The sequence below is a fragment of the Heterodontus francisci genome, unplaced genomic scaffold (genome assembly GCF_036365525.1).
Source record: "Heterodontus francisci isolate sHetFra1 unplaced genomic scaffold, sHetFra1.hap1 HAP1_SCAFFOLD_865, whole genome shotgun sequence".
In the NCBI taxonomy this organism is placed as follows: domain Eukaryota; kingdom Metazoa; phylum Chordata; class Chondrichthyes; order Heterodontiformes; family Heterodontidae; genus Heterodontus; species Heterodontus francisci.
This window is the reverse complement of record NW_027142084.1, coordinates 212,770-231,801: the sequence shown is the minus strand read 5'-3', so window position 1 is coordinate 231,801 and position 19,032 is coordinate 212,770. Positions and strand designations below refer to the sequence as shown.

Below are 19,032 nucleotides of genomic sequence, written 5' to 3'. Positions count from 1 at the left end.
GTAGGTCAGTGAGTACAGGAACGGGACTGGGTGTGAGTTAATCTAGGTCAGTGAGTACAGGAACGGGACTGGGTGTGAGTTACTGTAGGTCAGTAAGTACAGGAACGGGACTGGGTGTGAGTTAATGTCGGTCAGTGAGTACAGGAACGGGACTGGGTGTGAGTTAATGTAGGTCAGTGAGTACAGGAACGGGACTGGGTGTGAGTTAATGTCGGTCAGTGAGTACAGGAACGGGACTGGGTGTGAGTTAATGTAGGTCAGTGAGTACAGGAACGGGACTGGGTGTGAGTTAATGTAGGACAGTGAGTACAGGAACGGGACTGGATGTGAGTTAATGTAGGTCAGTGAGTACAGGAACGGGACTGGGTGTGAGTTACTGTAGGTCAGTAAGTACAGGAACGGGACTGGGTGTGAGTTAATGTCGGTCAGTGAGTACAGGAACGGGACTGGGTGTGAGTTAATGTAGGTCAGTGAGTACAGGAACGGGACTGGGTGTGAGTTAATGTCGGTCAGTGAGTACAGGAACGGGACTGGGTGTGAGTTAATGTAGGTCAGTGAGTACAGGAACGGGACTGGGTGTGAGTTAATGTCGGTCAGTGAGTACAGGAACGGGACTGGGTGTGAGTTACTGTAGGTCAGTGAGTACAGGAACGGGACTGGGTGTGAGTTAATGTAGGTCAGTGAGTACAGGAACGGGACTGGGTGTGAGTTAATGTAGGTCAGTGAGTACAGGAACGGGACTGGGTGTGAGTTAATGTAGGTCAGTGAGTACAGGAACGGGACTGGGTGTGAGTTAATGTAGGTCAGTGAGTACAGGAACGGGACTGGGTGTGAGTTAATGTAGGTCAGTGAGTACAGGAACGGGACTGGGTGTGAGTTAATGTAGGTCAGTGAGTACAGGAACGGGACTGGGTGTGAGTTACTGTAGGTCAGTGAGTACAGGAACGGGACTGGGTGTGAGTTAATGTAGGTCAGTGAGTACAGGAAGGGGACTGGGTGTGAGTTAATGTAGGTCAGTGAGTATAGGAACGGGACTGGGTGCGAGTTAATGTAGGTCAGTGAGTACAGGAACGGGACTGGGTGTGAGTTAATGTAGGTCAGTGAGTACAGGAACGGGACTGGGTGTGAGTTAATGTAGGTCAGTGAGTACAGGAACGGGACTGGGTGTGAGTTAATGTAGGTCAGTGAGTACAGAAACGGGACTGGGTGTGAGTTAATGTGGGTCAGTGAGTACAGGAACGGGACTGGGTGTGAGTTAATGTAGGTCAGTGAATACAGGAACGGGACTGGGTGTGAGTTAATGTAGGTCAGTGAGCACAGGAACGGGACTGGGTGTGAGTTAATGTAGGTCAGTGAGCACAGGAACGGGACTGGGTGTGAGTTAATGTAGGTCAGTGAGTACAGGAACGGGACTGGGTGTGAGTTAATGTAGGTCAGTGAGTACAGGAACGGGACTGGGTGTGAGTTAATGTAGGTCAGTGAGTACAGGAACGGGACTGGTTGTGAGTTAATGTAGGTCAGTGAGTACAGGAACGGGACTGGGTGTGAGTTAATGTAGGTCAGTGAGTACAGAAACGGGACTGGGTGTGAGTTAATGTCGGTCAGTGAGTACAGGAACGGGACTGGGTGTGAGTTAATGTAGGTCAGTGAGTACAGGAACGGGACTGGGTGTGAGTTAATGTAGGTCAGTGAGTATAGGAACGGGACTGGGTGTGAGTTAATGTAGGTCAGTGAGTACAGGAAGGGGACTGGGTGTGAGTTAATGTGGGTCAGTGAGTGCAGGAAGGGGACTGGGTGTGAGTTAATGTGGGTCAGTGAGTACAGGAACGGGACTGGGTGTGAGTTAATGTAGGTCAGTGAGTTCAGGAACGGGACTGGGTGTGAGTTAATGTAGGTCAGTGAGTATAGGAACGGGACTGGGTGTGAGTTAATGTAGGTCAGTGAGTACAGGAAGGGGACTGGGTGTGAGTTAATGTAGGTCAGTGAGTACAGGAACGGGACTGGGTGTGAGTTAATGTAGGTCAGTGAGTACAGGAACGGGACTGGGTGTGAGTTAATGTAGGTCAGTGAGTACAGGAACGGGACTGGGTGTGAGTTAATGTAGGTCAGTGAGTACAGGAACGGGACTGGGTGTGAGTTAATGTAGGTCAGTGAGTACAGAAACGGGACTGGGTGTGAGTTAATGTCGGTCAGTGAGTACAGGAACGGGACTGGGTGTGAGTTAATGTAGGTCAGTGAGTATAGGAACGGGACTGGGTGTGAGTTAATGTAGGTCAGTGAGTATAGGAACGGGACTGGGTGTGAGTTAATGTAGGTCAGTGAGTATAGGAACGGGACTGGGTGTGAGTTAATGTAGGTCAGTGAGTATAGGAACGGGACTGGGTGTGAGTTAATGTAGGTCAGTGAGTACAGGAAGGGGACTGGGTGTGAGTTAATGTGGGTCAGTGAGTGCAGGAAGGGGACTGGGTGTGAGTTAATGTGGGTCAGTGAGTACAGGAACGGGACTGGGTGTGAGTTAATGTAGGTCAGTGAGTACAGGAACGGGACTGGGTGTGAGTTAATGTAGGTCAGTGAGTACAGGAAGGGGACTGGGTGTGAGTTAATGTCGGTCAGTGAGTACAGGAACGGGACTGGGTGTGAGTTAATGTGGGTCAGTGAGTACAGGAACGGGACTGGGTTTGTGTTAATGTAGGTCAGTGAGTACAGGAACGGGACTGGGTGTGAGTTAATGTGGGTCAGTGAGTACAGGAACGGGACTGGGTGTGAGTTAATGTAGGTCAGTGAGTACAGGAACGGGACTGGGTGTGAGTTAATGTAGGTCAGTGAGTATAGGAACGGGACTGGGTGCGAGTTAATGTAGGTCAGTGAGTACAGGAACGGGACTGGGTGTGAGTTAATGTAGGTCAGTGAGTACAGGAACGGGACTGGGTGTGAGTTAATGTAGGTCAGTGAGTACAGGAACGGGACTGGGTGTGAGTTAATGTCGGTCAGTGAGTACAGGAACGGGACTGGGTGTGAGTTAATGTGGGTCAGTGAGTACAGGAACGGGACTGGGTGTGTGTTAATGTAGGTCAGTGAGTACAGGAACGGGACTGGGTGTGAGTTAATGTCGGTCAGTGAGTACAGGAACGGGACTGGGTGTGAGTTAATGTAGGTCAGTGAGTATAGGAACGGGACTGGGTGTGAGTTAATGTAGGTCAGTGAGTACAGGAACGGGACTGGGTGTGAGTTAATGTAGGTCAGTGAGTACAGGAACGGGACTGGGTGTGAGTTAATGTCGGTCAGTGAGTACAGGAACGGGACTGGGTGTGAGTTAATGTAGGTCAGTGAGTACAGGAACGGGACTGGGTGTGAGTTAATGTGGGTCAGTGAGTACAGGAACGGGACTGGGTGTGAGTTAATGTGGGTCAGTGAGTACAGGAACGGGACTGGGTGTGTGTTAATGTAGGTCAGTGAGTACAGGAACGGGACTGGGTGTGTGTTAATGTAGGTCATTGAGTACAGGAACGGGACTGGGTGTGAGTTAATGTAGGTCAGTGAGTACAGGAACGGGACTGGGTGTGAGTTAATGTAGGTCAGTGAGTACAGGAACGGTACTGGGTGTGTGTTAATGTAGGTCAGTGAGTACAGGAAGGGGACTGGGTGTGAGTTAATGTAGGTCAGTGAGTACAGGAACGGGACTGGGTGTGTGTTAATGTAGGTCAGTGAGTACAGGAACGGGACTGGGTGTGAGTTAATGTAGGTCAGTGAGTACAGGAACGGGACTGGGTGTGTGTTAATGTAGGTCAGTGAGTACAGGAAGGGGACTGGGTGTGAGTTAATGTAGGTCAGTGAGTACAGGAACGGGACTGGGTGTGTGTTAATGTAGGTCAGTGAGTACAGGAAGGGGACTGGGTGTGAGTTAATGTAGGTCAGTGAGTACAGGAACGGGACTGGGTGTGAGTTAATGTGGGTCAGTGAGTACAGGAACGGGACTGGGTGTGTGTTAATGTAGGTCATTGAGTACAGGAACGGGACTGGGTGTGAGTTAATGTAGGTCAGTGAGTACAGGAACGGGACTGGGTGTGTGTTAATGTAGGTCAGTGAGTACAGGAAGGGGACTGGGTGTGAGTTAATGTAGGTCAGTGAGTACAGGAACGGGACTGGGTGTGAGTTAATGTCGGTCAGTGAGTACAGGAAGGGTACTGGGTGTGAGTTAATCTAGGTCAGTGAGTATAGGAACGGGACTGGGTGCGAGTTAATGTAGGTCAGTGAGTACAGGAACGGGACTGGGTGTGAGTTAATGTAGGTCAGTGAGTACAGGAACGGGACTGGGTGTGAGTTAATGTAGGTCAGTGAGTACAGAAACGGGACTGGGTGTGAGTTAATGTGGGTCAGTGAGTACAGGAACGGGACTGGGTGTGAGTTAATGTAGGTCAGTGAATACAGGAACGGGACTGGGTGTGAGTTAATGTAGTTCAGTGAGCACAGGAACGGGACTGGGTGTGAGTTAATGTAGGTCAGTGAGCACAGGAACGGGACTGGGTGTGAGTTAATGTAGGTCAGTGAGTACAGGAACGGGACTGGGTGTGAGTTAATGTAGGTCAGTGAGTACAGGAACGGGACTGGGTGTGAGTTAATGTAGGTCAGTGAGTACAGGAACGGGACTGGGTGTGAGTTAATGTAGGTCAGTGAGTACAGGAACGGGACTGGGTGTGAGTTAATCTAGGTCAGTGAGTACAGGAACGGGACTGGGTGTGAGTTACTGTAGGTCAGTAAGTACAGGAACGGGACTGGGTGTGAGTTAATGTCGGTCAGTGAGTACCGCAACGGGACTGGGTGTGAGTTAATGTAGGTCAGTGAGTACAGGAACGGGACTGGGTGTGAGTTAATGTCGGTCAGTGAGTACAGGAACGGGACTGGGTGTGAGTTAATGTAGGTCAGTGAGTACAGGAACGGGACTGGGTGTGAGTTAATGTAGGACAGTGAGTACAGGAACGGGACTGGATGTGAGTTAATGTAGGTCAGTGAGTACAGGAACGGGACTGGGTGTGAGTTAATGTAGGTCAGTGAGTACAGGAACGGGACTGGGTGTGAGTTACTGTAGGTCAGTAAGTACAGGAACGGGACTGGGTGTGAGTTAATGTCGGTCAGTGAGTACAGGAACGGGACTGGGTGTGAGTTAATGTAGGTCAGTGAGTACAGGAACGGGACTGGGTGTGAGTTAATGTCGGTCAGTGAGTACAGGAACGGGACTGGGTGTGAGTTAATGTAGGTCAGTGAGTACAGGAACGGGACTGGGTGTGAGTTAATGTCGGTCAGTGAGTACAGGAACGGGACTGGGTGTGAGTTACTGTAGGTCAGTGAGTACAGGAACGGGACTGGGTGTGAGTTAATGTAGGTCAGTGAGTACAGGAACGGGACTGGGTGTGAGTTAATGTAGGTCAGTGAGTACAGGAACGGGACTGGGTGTGAGTTAATGTAGGTCAGTGAGTACAGGAACAGGACTGGGTGTGAGTTAATGTAGGTCAGTGAGTACAGGAACGGGACTGGGTGTGAGTTAATGTAGGTCAGTGAGTACAGGAAGGGGACTGGGTGTGAGTTAATGTAGGTCAGTGAGTATAGGAACGGGACTGGGTGTGAGTTAATGTCGGTCAGTGAGTACAGGAAGGGTACTGGGTGTGAGTTAATCTAGGTCAGTGAGTATAGGAACGGGACTGGGTGTGTGTTAATGTAGGTCAGTGAGTACAGGAAGAGGACTGGGTGTGAGTTAATGTAGGTCAGTGAGTACAGGAACGGGACTGGGTGTGAGTTAATGTCGGTCAGTGAGTACAGGAAGGGTACTGGGTGTGAGTTAATCTAGGTCAGTGAGTATAGGAACGGGACTGGGTGCGAGTTAATGTAGGTCAGTGAGTACAGGAACGGGACTGGGTGTGAGTTAATGTAGGCCAGTGAGTACAGGAACGGGACTGGGTGTGAGTTAATGTAGGTCAGTGAGTACAGGAACGGGACTGGGTGTGAGTTAATGTAGGTCAGTGAGTACAGGAACGGGACTGGGTGTGAGTTAATGTAGGTCAGTGAGTACAGAAACGGGACTGGGTGTGAGTTAATGTGGGTCAGTGAGTACAGGAACGGGACTGGGTGTGAGTTAATGTAGGTCAGTGAATACAGGAACGGGACTGGGTGTGAGTTAATGTAGGTCAGTGAGCACAGGAACGGGACTGGGTGTGAGTTAATGTAGGTCAGTGAGCACAGGAACGGGACTGGGTGTGAGTTAATGTAGGTCAGTGAGTACAGGAACGGGACTGGGTGTGAGTTAATGTAGGTCAGTGAGTACAGGAACGGGACTGGGTGTGAGTTAATGTAGGTCAGTGAGTACAGGAACGGGACTGGGTGTGAGTTAATGTAGGTCAGTGAGTACAGGAACGGGACTGGGTGTGAGTTAATCTAGGTCAGTGAGTACAGGAACGGGACTGGGTGTGAGTTACTGTAGGTCAGTAAGTACAGGAACGGGACTGGGTGTGAGTTAATGTCGGTCAGTGAGTACAGGAACGGGACTGGGTGTGAGTTAATGTAGGTCAGTGAGTACAGGAACGGGACTGGGTGTGAGTTAATGTCGGTCAGTGAGTACAGGAACGGGACTGGGTGTGAGTTAATGTAGGTCAGTGAGTACAGGAACGGGACTGGGTGTGAGTTAATGTAGGACAGTGAGTACAGGAACGGGACTGGATGTGAGTTAATGTAGGTCAGTGAGTACAGGAACGGGACTGGGTGTGAGTTACTGTAGGTCAGTAAGTACAGGAACGGGACTGGGTGTGAGTTAATGTAGGTCAGTGAGTACAGGAACGGGACTGGGTGTGAGTTATTGTAGGACAGTGAGTACAGGAACGGGACTGGATGTGAGTTAATGTAGGTCAGTGAGTACAGGAACGGGACTGGGTGTGAGTTAATGTAGGTCAGTGAGTACAGGAACGGGACTGGGTGTGAGTTACTGTAGGTCAGTAAGTACAGGAACGGGACTGGGTGTGAGTTAATGTCGGTCAGTGAGTACAGGAACGGGACTGGGTGTGAGTTAATGTAGGTCAGTGAGTACAGGAACGGGACTGGGTGTGAGTTAATGTCGGTCAGTGAGTACAGGAACGGGACTGGGTGTGAGTTAATGTAGGTCAGTGAGTACAGGAACGGGACTGGGTGTGAGTTAATGTCGGTCAGTGAGTACAGGAACGGGACTGGGTGTGAGTTACTGTAGGTCAGTGAGTACAGGAACGGGACTGGGTGTGAGTTAATGTAGGTCAGTGAGTACAGGAACGGGACTGGGTGTGAGTTAATGTAGGTCAGTGAGTACAGGAACGGGACTGGGTGTGAGTTAATGTAGGTCAGTGAGTACAGGAACAGGACTGGGTGTGAGTTAATGTAGGTCAGTGAGTACAGGAACGGGACTGGGTGTGAGTTAATGTAGGTCAGTGAGTACAGGAAGGGGACTGGGTGTGAGTTAATGTAGGTCAGTGAGTATAGGAACGGGACTGGGTGTGAGTTAATGTCGGTCAGTGAGTACAGGAAGGGTACTGGGTGTGAGTTAATCTAGGTCAGTGAGTATAGGAACGGGACTGGGTGTGTGTTAATGTAGGTCAGTGAGTACAGGAAGAGGACTGGGTGTGAGTTAATGTAGGTCAGTGAGTACAGGAACGGGACTGGGTGTGAGTTAATGTCGGTCAGTGAGTACAGGAAGGGTACTGGGTGTGAGTTAATCTAGGTCAGTGAGTATAGGAACGGGACTGGGTGCGAGTTAATGTAGGTCAGTGAGTACAGGAACGGGACTGGGTGTGAGTTAATGTAGGCCAGTGAGTACAGGAACGGGACTGGGTGTGAGTTAATGTAGGTCAGTGAGTACAGGAACGGGACTGGGTGTGAGTTAATGTAGGTCAGTGAGTACAGGAACGGGACTGGGTGTGAGTTAATGTAGGTCAGTGAGTACAGAAACGGGACTGGGTGTGAGTTAATGTGGGTCAGTGAGTACAGGAACGGGACTGGGTGTGAGTTAATGTAGGTCAGTGAATACAGGAACGGGACTGGGTGTGAGTTAATGTAGGTCAGTGAGCACAGGAACGGGACTGGGTGTGAGTTAATGTAGGTCAGTGAGCACAGGAACGGGACTGGGTGTGAGTTAATGTAGGTCAGTGAGTACAGGAACGGGACTGGGTGTGAGTTAATGTAGGTCAGTGAGTACAGGAACGGGACTGGGTGTGAGTTAATGTAGGTCAGTGAGTACAGGAACGGGACTGGGTGTGAGTTAATGTAGGTCAGTGAGTACAGGAACGGGACTGGGTGTGAGTTAATCTAGGTCAGTGAGTACAGGAACGGGACTGGGTGTGAGTTACTGTAGGTCAGTAAGTACAGGAACGGGACTGGGTGTGAGTTAATGTCGGTCAGTGAGTACAGGAACGGGACTGGGTGTGAGTTAATGTAGGTCAGTGAGTACAGGAACGGGACTGGGTGTGAGTTAATGTCGGTCAGTGAGTACAGGAACGGGACTGGGTGTGAGTTAATGTAGGTCAGTGAGTACAGGAACGGGACTGGGTGTGAGTTAATGTAGGACAGTGAGTACAGGAACGGGACTGGATGTGAGTTAATGTAGGTCAGTGAGTACAGGAACGGGACTGGGTGTGAGTTACTGTAGGTCAGTAAGTACAGGAACGGGACTGGGTGTGAGTTAATGTCGGTCAGTGAGTACAGGAACGGGACTGGGTGTGAGTTAATGTAGGTCAGTGAGTACAGGAACGGGACTGGGTGTGAGTTAATGTCGGTCAGTGAGTACAGGAACGGGACTGGGTGTGAGTTAATGTAGGTCAGTGAGTACAGGAACGGGACTGGGTGTGAGTTAATGTCGGTCAGTGAGTACAGGAACGGGACTGGGTGTGAGTTACTGTAGGTCAGTGAGTACAGGAACGGGACTGGGTGTGAGTTAATGTAGGTCAGTGAGTACAGGAACGGGACTGGGTGTGAGTTAATGTAGGTCAGTGAGTACAGGAACGGGACTGGGTGTGAGTTAATGTATGTCAGTGAGTACAGGAACGGGACTGGGTGTGAGTTAATGTAGGTCAGTGAGTACAGGAACGGGACTGGGTGTGAGTTAATGTAGGTCAGTGAGTACAGGAACGGGACTGGGTGTGAGTTAATGTAGGTCAGTGAGTACAGGAACGGGACTGGGTGTGAGTTAATGTAGGTCAGTGAGTACAGGAACGGGACTGGGTGTGAGTTAATGTAGGTCAGTGAGTACAGGAACGGGACTGGGTGTGAGTTAATGTAGGTCAGTGAGTACAGGAACGGGACTGGGTGTGAGTTAATGTAGGTCAGTGAGTACAGGAACGGGACTGGGTGTGAGTTACTGTAGGTCAGTGAGTACAGGAACGGGACTGGGTGTGAGTTAATGTAGGTCAGTGAGTACAGGAAGGGGACTGGGTGTGAGTTAATGTAGGTCAGTGAGTATAGGAACGGGACTGGGTGCGAGTTAATGTAGGTCAGTGAGTACAGGAACGGGACTGGGTGTGAGTTAATGTAGGTCAGTGAGTACAGGAACGGGACTGGGTGTGAGTTAATGTAGGTCAGTGAGTACAGGAACGGGACTGGGTGTGAGTTAATGTAGGTCAGTGAGTACAGGAACGGGACTGGGTGTGAGTTAATGTCGGTCAGTGAGTACAGGAACGGGACTGGGTGTGAGTTAATGTGGGTCAGTGAGTACAGGAACGGGACTGGGTGTGTGTTAATGTAGGTCAGTGAGTACAGGAACGGGACTGGGTGTGAGTTAATGTCGGTCAGTGAGTACAGGAACGGGACTGGGTGTGAGTTAATGTAGGTCAGTGAGTATAGGAACGGGACTGGGTGTGAGTTAATGTAGGTCAGTGAGTACAGGAACGGGACTGGGTGTGAGTTAATGTAGGTCAGTGAGTACAGGAACGGGACTGGGTGTGAGTTAATGTCGGTCAGTGAGTACAGGAACGGGACTGGGTGTGAGTTAATGTGGGTCAGTGAGTACAGGAACGGGACTGGGTGTGAGTTAATGTGGGTCAGTGAGTACAGGAACGGGACTGGGTGTGTGTTAATGTAGGTCAGTGAGTACAGGAACGGGACTGGGTGTGTGTTAATGTAGGTCATTGAGTACAGGAACGGGACTGGGTGTGAGTTAATGTAGGTCAGTGAGTACAGGAACGGGACTGGGTGTGTGTTAATGTAGGTCAGTGAGTACAGGAAGGGGACTGGGTGTGAGTTAATGTAGGTCAGTGAGTACAGGAACGGGACTGGGTGTGAGTTAATGTAGGTCAGTGAGTACAGGAACGGTACTGGGTGTGTGTTAATGTAGGTCAGTGAGTACAGGAAGGGGACTGGGTGTGAGTTAATGTAGGTCAGTGAGTACAGGAACGGGACTGGGTGTGTGTTAATGTAGGTCAGTGAGTACAGGAACGGGACTGGGTGTGAGTTAATGTAGGTCAGTGAGTACAGGAACGGGACTGGGTGTGTGTTAATGTAGGTCAGTGAGTACAGGAAGGGGACTGGGTGTGAGTTAATGTAGGTCAGTGAGTACAGGAACGGGACTGGGTGTGTGTTAATGTAGGTCAGTGAGTACAGGAAGGGGACTGGGTGTGAGTTAATGTAGGTCAGTGAGTACAGGAACGGGACTGGGTGTGAGTTAATGTGGGTCAGTGAGTACAGGAACGGGACTGGGTGTGTGTTAATGTAGGTCATTGAGTACAGGAACGGGACTGGGTGTGAGTTAATGTAGGTCAGTGAGTACAGGAACGGGACTGGGTGTGTGTTAATGTAGGTCAGTGAGTACAGGAAGGGGACTGGGTGTGAGTTAATGTAGGTCAGTGAGTACAGGAACGGGACTGGGTGTGAGTTAATGTCGGTCAGTGAGTACAGGAAGGGTACTGGGTGTGAGTTAATCTAGGTCAGTGAGTATAGGAACGGGACTGGGTGCGAGTTAATGTAGGTCAGTGAGTACAGGAACGGGACTGGGTGTGAGTTAATGTAGGTCAGTGAGTACAGGAACGGGACTGGGTGTGAGTTAATGTAGGTCAGTGAGTACAGAAACGGGACTGGGTGTGAGTTAATGTGGGTCAGTGAGTACAGGAACGGGACTGGGTGTGAGTTAATGTAGCTCAGTGAATACAGGAACGGGACTGGGTGTGAGTTAATGTAGGTCAGTGAGCACAGGAACGGGACTGGGTGTGAGTTAATGTAGGTCAGTGAGCACAGGAACGGGACTGGGTGTGAGTTAATGTAGGTCAGTGAGTACAGGAACGGGACTGGGTGTGAGTTAATGTAGGTCAGTGAGTACAGGAACGGGACTGGGTGTGAGTTAATGTAGGTCAGTGAGTACAGGAACGGGACTGGGTGTGAGTTAATGTAGGTCAGTGAGTACAGGAACGGGACTGGGTGTGAGTTAATCTAGGTCAGTGAGTACAGGAACGGGACTGGGTGTGAGTTACTGTAGGTCAGTAAGTACAGGAACGGGACTGGGTGTGAGTTAATGTCGGTCAGTGAGTACCGGAACGGGACTGGGTGTGAGTTAATGTAGGTCAGTGAGTACAGGAACGGGACTGGGTGTGAGTTAATGTCGGTCAGTGAGTACAGGAACGGGACTGGGTGTGAGTTAATGTAGGTCAGTGAGTACAGGAACGGGACTGGGTGTGAGTTAATGTAGGACAGTGAGTACAGGAACGGGACTGGATGTGAGTTAATGTAGGTCAGTGAGTACAGGAACGGGACTGGGTGTGAGTTAATGTAGGTCAGTGAGTACAGGAACGGGACTGGGTGTGAGTTACTGTAGGTCAGTAAGTACAGGAACGGGACTGGGTGTGAGTTAATGTCGGTCAGTGAGTACAGGAACGGGACTGGGTGTGAGTTAATGTAGGTCAGTGAGTACAGGAACGGGACTGGGTGTGAGTTAATGTCGGTCAGTGAGTACAGGAACGGGACTGGGTGTGAGTTAATGTAGGTCAGTGAGTACAGGAACGGGACTGGGTGTGAGTTAATGTCGGTCAGTGAGTACAGGAACGGGACTGGGTGTGAGTTACTGTAGGTCAGTGAGTACAGGAACGGGACTGGGTGTGAGTTAATGTAGGTCAGTGAGTACAGGAACGGGACTGGGTGTGAGTTAATGTAGGTCAGTGAGTACAGGAACGGGACTGGGTGTGAGTTAATGTAGGTCAGTGAGTACAGGAACAGGACTGGGTGTGAGTTAATGTAGGTCAGTGAGTACAGGAACGGGACTGGGTGTGAGTTAATGTAGGTCAGTGAGTACAGGAAGGGGACTGGGTGTGAGTTAATGTAGGTCAGTGAGTATAGGAACGGGACTGGGTGTGAGTTAATGTCGGTCAGTGAGTACAGGAAGGGTACTGGGTGTGAGTTAATCTAGGTCAGTGAGTATAGGAACGGGACTGGGTGTGTGTTAATGTAGGTCAGTGAGTACAGGAAGAGGACTGGGTGTGAGTTAATGTAGGTCAGTGAGTACAGGAACGGGACTGGGTGTGAGTTAATGTCGGTCAGTGAGTACAGGAAGGGTACTGGGTGTGAGTTAATCTAGGTCAGTGAGTATAGGAACGGGACTGGGTGCGAGTTAATGTAGGTCAGTGAGTACAGGAACGGGACTGGGTGTGAGTTAATGTAGGCCAGTGAGTACAGGAACGGGACTGGGTGTGAGTTAATGTAGGTCAGTGAGTACAGGAACGGGACTGGGTGTGAGTTAATGTAGGTCAGTGAGTACAGGAACGGGACTGGGTGTGAGTTAATGTAGGTCAGTGAGTACAGAAACGGGACTGGGTGTGAGTTAATGTGGGTCAGTGAGTACAGGAACGGGACTGGGTGTGAGTTAATGTAGGTCAGTGAATACAGGAACGGGACTGGGTGTGAGTTAATGTAGGTCAGTGAGCACAGGAACGGGACTGGGTGTGAGTTAATGTAGGTCAGTGAGCACAGGAACGGGACTGGGTGTGAGTTAATGTAGGTCAGTGAGTACAGGAACGGGACTGGGTGTGAGTTAATGTCGGTCAGTGAGTACAGGAACGGGACTGGGTGTGAGTTAATGTAGGTCAGTGAGTACAGGAACGGGACTGGGTGTGAGTTAATGTAGGTCAGTGAGTACAGGAACGGGACTGGGTGTGAGTTAATCTAGGTCAGTGAGTACAGGAACGGGACTGGGTGTGAGTTACTGTAGGTCAGTAAGTACAGGAACGGGACTGGGTGTGAGTTAATGTCGGTCAGTGAGTACAGGAACGGGACTGGGTGTGAGTTAATGTAGGTCAGTGAGTACAGGAACGGGACTGGGTGTGAGTTAATGTCGGTCAGTGAGTACAGGAACGGGACTGGGTGTGAGTTAATGTAGGTCAGTGAGTACAGGAACGGGACTGGGTGTGAGTTAATGTAGGACAGTGAGTACAGGAACGGGACTGGATGTGAGTTAATGTAGGTCAGTGAGTACAGGAACGGGACTGGGTGTGAGTTACTGTAGGTCAGTAAGTACAGGAACGGGACTGGGTGTGAGTTAATGTCGGTCAGTGAGTACAGGAACGGGACTGGGTGTGAGTTAATGTAGGTCAGTGAGTACAGGAACGGGACTGGGTGTGAGTTAATGTCGGTCAGTGAGTACAGGAACGGGACTGGGTGTGAGTTAATGTAGGTCAGTGAGTACAGGAACGGGACTGGGTGTGAGTTAATGTCGGTCAGTGAGTACAGGAACGGGACTGGGTGTGAGTTACTGTAGGTCAGTGAGTACAGGAACGGGACTGGGTGTGAGTTAATGTAGGTCAGTGAGTACAGGAACGGGACTGGGTGTGAGTTAATGTAGGTCAGTGAGTACAGGAACGGGACTGGGTGTGAGTTAATGTATGTCAGTGAGTACAGGAACGGGACTGGGTGTGAGTTAATGTAGGTCAGTGAGTACAGGAACGGGACTGGGTGTGAGTTAATGTAGGTCAGTGAGTACAGGAACGGGACTGGGTGTGAGTTAATGTAGGTCAGTGAGTACAGGAACGGGACTGGGTGTGAGTTACTGTAGGTCAGTGAGTACAGGAACGGGACTGGGTGTGAGTTAATGTAGGTCAGTGAGTACAGGAAGGGGACTGGGTGTGAGTTAATGTAGGTCAGTGAGTATAGGAACGGGACTGGGTGCGAGTTAATGTAGGTCAGTGAGTACAGGAACGGGACTGGGTGTGAGTTAATGTAGGTCAGTGAGTACAGGAACGGGACTGGGTGCGAGTTAATGTAGGTCAGTGAGTACAGGAACGGGACTGGGTGTGAGTTAATGTAGGTCAGTGAGTACAGAAACGGGACTGGGTGTGAGTTAATGTGGGTCAGTGAGTACAGGAACGGGACTGGGTGTGAGTTAATGTAGGTCAGTGAATACAGGAACGGGACTGGGTGTGAGTTAATGTAGGTCAGTGAGCACAGGAACGGGACTGGGTGTGAGTTAATGTAGGTCAGTGAGCACAGGAACGGGACTGGGTGTGAGTTAATGTAGGTCAGTGAGTACAGGAACGGGACTGGGTGTGAGTTAATGTAGGTCAGTGAGTACAGGAACGGGACTGGGTGTGAGTTAATGTAGGTCAGTGAGTACAGGAACGGGACTGGGTGTGAGTTAATGTAGGTCAGTGAGTACAGGAACGGGACTGGGTGTGAGTTAATGTAGGTCAGTGAGTACAGGAACGGGACTGGGTGTGAGTTAATGTAGGTCAGTGAGTACAGGAACGGGACTGGGTGTGAGTTAATGTAGGTCAGTGAGTACAGGAACGGGACTGGGTGTGAGTTAATGTAGGTCAGTGAGTACAGGAACGGGACTGGGTGTGAGTTAATGTAGGTCAGTGAGTACAGGAACGGGACTGGGTGTGAGTTAATGTAGGTCAGTGAGTACAGGAACGGGACTGGATGTGAGTTAATGTAGGTCAGTGAGTACAGGAACGGGACTGGGTGTGAGTTACTGTAGGTCAGTAAGTACAGGAACGGGACTGGGTGTGAGTTAATGTCGGTCAGTGAGTACAGGAACGGGACTGGGTGTGAGTTAATGTCGGTCAGTGAGTACAGGAACGGGACTGGGTGTGAGTTAATGTCGGTCAGTGAGTACAGGAACGGGACTGGGTGTGAGTTAATGTAGGTCAGTGAGTACAGGAACGGGACTGGGTGTGAGTTAATGTAGGTCAGTGAGTACAGGAACGGGACTGGGTGTGAGTTAATGTAGGTCAGTGAGTACAGGAACGGGACTGGGTGTGAGTTAATGTCGGTCAGTGAGTACAGGAACGGGACTGGGTGTGAGTTAATGTAGGTCAGTGAGTACAGGAACGGGACTGGGTGTGAGTTAATGTCGGTCAGTGAGTACAGGAACGGGACTGGGTGTGAGTTACTGTAGGTCAGTAAGTACAGGAACGGGACGGTGTGAGTTAATGTCGGTCAGTGAGTACAGGAACGGGACTGGGTGTGAGTTAATGTAGGTCAGTGAGTACAGGAACGGGACTGGGTGTGAGTTAATGTAGGTTAGTGAGTACAGGGGTGATAGAGGAACAGGAATTGGTGTGTGTTAACGGAGGTCAGTGAGTACAGGGGTGATAGGGGAACGGGACTTGTGTGTTAATGGAGGTCAGTGAGTACAGGAGGTGATAGGGGAATGGGACTTGGTGTGTGTTAATGTCGGTCAGTGAGTACAGGAGGTGATAGGGGAACGGGACTTGGTGTGTGTTAATGTAGGTCAGTGAGTACAGGAGGTGATAGGGGAATGGGACTTGGTGTGTGTTAACGGAGGTCAGTGAGTACAGGGGTGATAGAGGAACGGGACTTGGTGTGTGTTAATGTAGGTCAGTGAGTACAGGGGTGATAGGGGAACGGGACTTGGTGTGTGTTAATGTAGGTCAGTGAGTACAGGGGGTGATAGGGGAACAGGACTTGGTGTGTGTTAATGTAGGTCAGTGAGTACAGGGGTGATGGAGGAACGGGACTTGGTGTGTGTTAATGTAGGTCAGTGAGTACAGGGGGTGATAGAGGAACAGGAATTGGTGTGTGTTAACGGAGGTCAGTGAGTACAGGGGTGATAGGGGAACGGGACTTGTGTGTGTTAATGTAGGTCAGTGAGTACAGGGGGTGATAGGGGGAACGGGACTTGGTGTGTGTTCATGTAGGTCAGTGAGTACAGGGGGTGATAGAGGAACAGGAATTGGTGTGTGTTAATGTAGGTCAGTGAGTACAGGAGGTGATAGGGGAATGGGACTTGGTGTGTGTTAACGGAGGTCAGTGAGTACAGGGGGTGATAGAGGAACAGGACTTGGTGTGTGTTAATGTAGGTCAGTGAGTACAGGGGTGATGGAGGAACGGGACTTAGTGTGTGTTAATGTAGGTCAGTGAGTACAGGAGGTGATGGAGGAACGGGACTTGGTGTGTGTTCATGTAGGTCTGTGAGTACAGGGGGTGATAGGGGAACGGGACTTGGTGTGTGTTAATGTAGGTCACTGAGTACAGGGGGTGATAGGGGGAACGGGACTTGGTGTGTGTTCATGTAGGTCAGTGAGTACAGGGGGTGATAGAGGAACAGGAATTGGTGTGTGTTAACGGAGGTCAGTGAGTACAGGAGGTGATAGGGGAACGGGACTTGGTGTGTGTTAACGGAGGTCAGTGAGTACAGGGGGTGATAGGGGAACAGGACTTGGTGTGTGTTAATGTAGGTCAGTGAGTACAGGGGTGATGGAGGAACGGGACTTAGTGTGTGTTAATGTAGGTCAGTGAGTACAGGGGGTGATAGGGGAACGGGACTTGGTGTGTGTTAATGTAGGTCACTGAGTACAGGGGGTGATAGGGGGAACGGGACTTGGTGTGTGTTAATGTAGGTCAGTGAGTACAGAGGTGATAGAGGAACGGGTCTTGGTGTGTGTTAATGTAGGTCAGTGAGTACAGAGGTGATAGAGGAACGGGATTTGGTGTGTGTTTGGGCAGCATAGTTTTGGATGAACTAAAGTTTCCAGAGGTTAGGCTGGCCAGGAGAGTGATGGAACAGTTGAATGATGAGGTAATAAAAGTGTGGGTGAGGCCGTACCAATCCTGTGTGCGACTGAATGGCGAAATGTCTTCAGACACAGTCCTGATGCTCAGACTGGGTGAATTTGTTGATTCCCATCCCCGTTTAGGTGCCGGTGAGGCAAACTTCGACGCCCTGGAATGCAACCCTTACCGGAGCAAGAAACAGAGACAGGAATGGGAGGTGAAGGCTCTCCTGGAGAAGGTAGGAGTCTTTGCATTCATTTTGGAGCTCCTTGATCTCCACAGTTGCTAATACAAGCTTAGAGTGTCAAACATGCCCACACAAACTTCAGGGCAGAGTGGCTGGGTACCTCCCTCCCCTGCAGTGCAGAGTGACATTAGACAGGGAGGAGTGGCTGGGTACCTCCCTCCCCTGCAGGGCAGAGTGACATTAGACAGGGAGGAGTGGCTGGGTATCTCCCTCCCCTGCAGTGCAGAGTGACATTAGACAGGGAGGAGTGGCTGGGTACCTCCCTCCCCTGCAGGGCAGAGTGACATTAGACAGGGAGGAGTGGCTGGGTATCCCCCTCCCCTGCAGTGCAGAGTGACATTAGACAGGGAGGAGTGGCTGGGTATCTCCCTCCCCTGCAGGGCAGAGTGACATTAGACAGGGAGGAGTGGCTGGGTATCTCCTTCCCCTGCAGTGCAGAGTGACATTAGACAGGGAGGAGTGGCTGGGTATCTCCCTCCCCTGCAGTGCAGAGTGACATTAGACAGGGAGGAGTGGCTGGGTATCCCCCTCCCCTGCAGGGCAGAGTGACATTAAACAGGGCGGAGTGGCTGGGTATCTCCCTCCCCTGCAGTGCAGAGTGACATTAGACAGGGAGGAGTGGCTGGGTATCTCCCTCCCCTGCAGTGCAGAGTGACATTAGACAGGGAGGAGTGGCTCAGTATCTCCCTCCCCTGCAGGGCAGAGTGACATTAGACAGGGAGGAGTGGCTGGGTATCTCCCTCCCCTGCAGTGCAGAGTGACATTAGACAGGGAGTAGTGGCTGGGTATCCCCCTCCCCTGCAGTGCAGAGTGACATTAGACAGGGAGGAGTGGCTGGGTATCTCCCTCCCCTGCAGTGCAGAGTGACATTAGACAGGGCGGAGTGGCTGGGTATCTCCCTCCCCTGCAGGGCAGAGTGACATTAGACAGCGACGAGTGGCTGGGTATCCCCCTCCCCTGCAGGGCAGAGTGACATTAGACAGGGAGGAGTGGCTGGGTACTTCCCTCCCCTGCAAGGCAGAGTGACATTAGACAGGGAGGAGTGGCTGGGTACTTCCCTCCCCTGCAGGGCAGAGTGACATTAGACAGGGTGGAGTGGCTGGGTATCTCCCTCCCCTGCAGTGCAGAGTGACATTAGACAGGGAGGAGTGGCTGGGTATCTCCTTCCCCTGCAGTGCAGAGTGACATTAGACAGGGAGGAGTGGCTGGGTATCTCCCTCCCCTGCAGTGCAGAGTGACATTTGACAGGGAGGAGTGGCTGGGTATCTCCTTCCCCTGCAGTGCAGAGTGACATTAGACAGGGAGGAGTGGCTGGGTATCTCCTTCCCCTGCAGTGCAGAGTGACATTAGACAGGGAGGAGTGGCTGGGTATCTCCTTCCCCTGCATTGCAGAGTGACATTAGACAGGGAGGAGTGGCTGGGTATCGCCCTCCCCTGCAGGGCAGAGTGATATTATACAGGGCGGAGTGGCTGGGTATCTCCCTCCCCTGCAGGGCAGAGTGACATCAGACAGGGCGGAGTGGCTGGGTATCCTCCTCCCCTGCAGGGCAGAGTGACATTAGACTGGGCGGAGTGGCTGGGTATCTCCCTCCCCTGCAGTGCAGAGTGACATTAGACAGGGAGGAGTGGCTGGGTATCTCCCTCCCCTGCAGTGCAGAGTGACATTAGACAGGGAGGAGTGGCTCGGTATCTCCCTCCCCTGCAGGACAGAGTTACATTAGACAGGGAGGAGTGGCTGGGTATCTCCCTCCCCTGCAGGGCAGAGTGACATTAGACAGGGAGCAGTGGCT

At 51.1% G+C, this 19,032-nt stretch overlaps 1 protein-coding gene across 1 annotated transcript in view; it reads left to right on the top strand.

Annotated features, from left to right (window-relative positions):
* LOC137366512 (WD repeat-containing protein 46-like) overlaps positions 1–19,032 on the top strand; it is a 52,442-nt gene that overhangs the window by 22,802 nt on the left and 10,608 nt on the right. Inside the window, exon 2 of the mRNA XM_068028306.1 lies at positions 17,139–17,233. Within this exon, the coding sequence (XP_067884407.1) occupies positions 17,139–17,233 (95 nt within the window). The remainder of the gene's footprint in view (positions 1–17,138; positions 17,234–19,032) is intronic.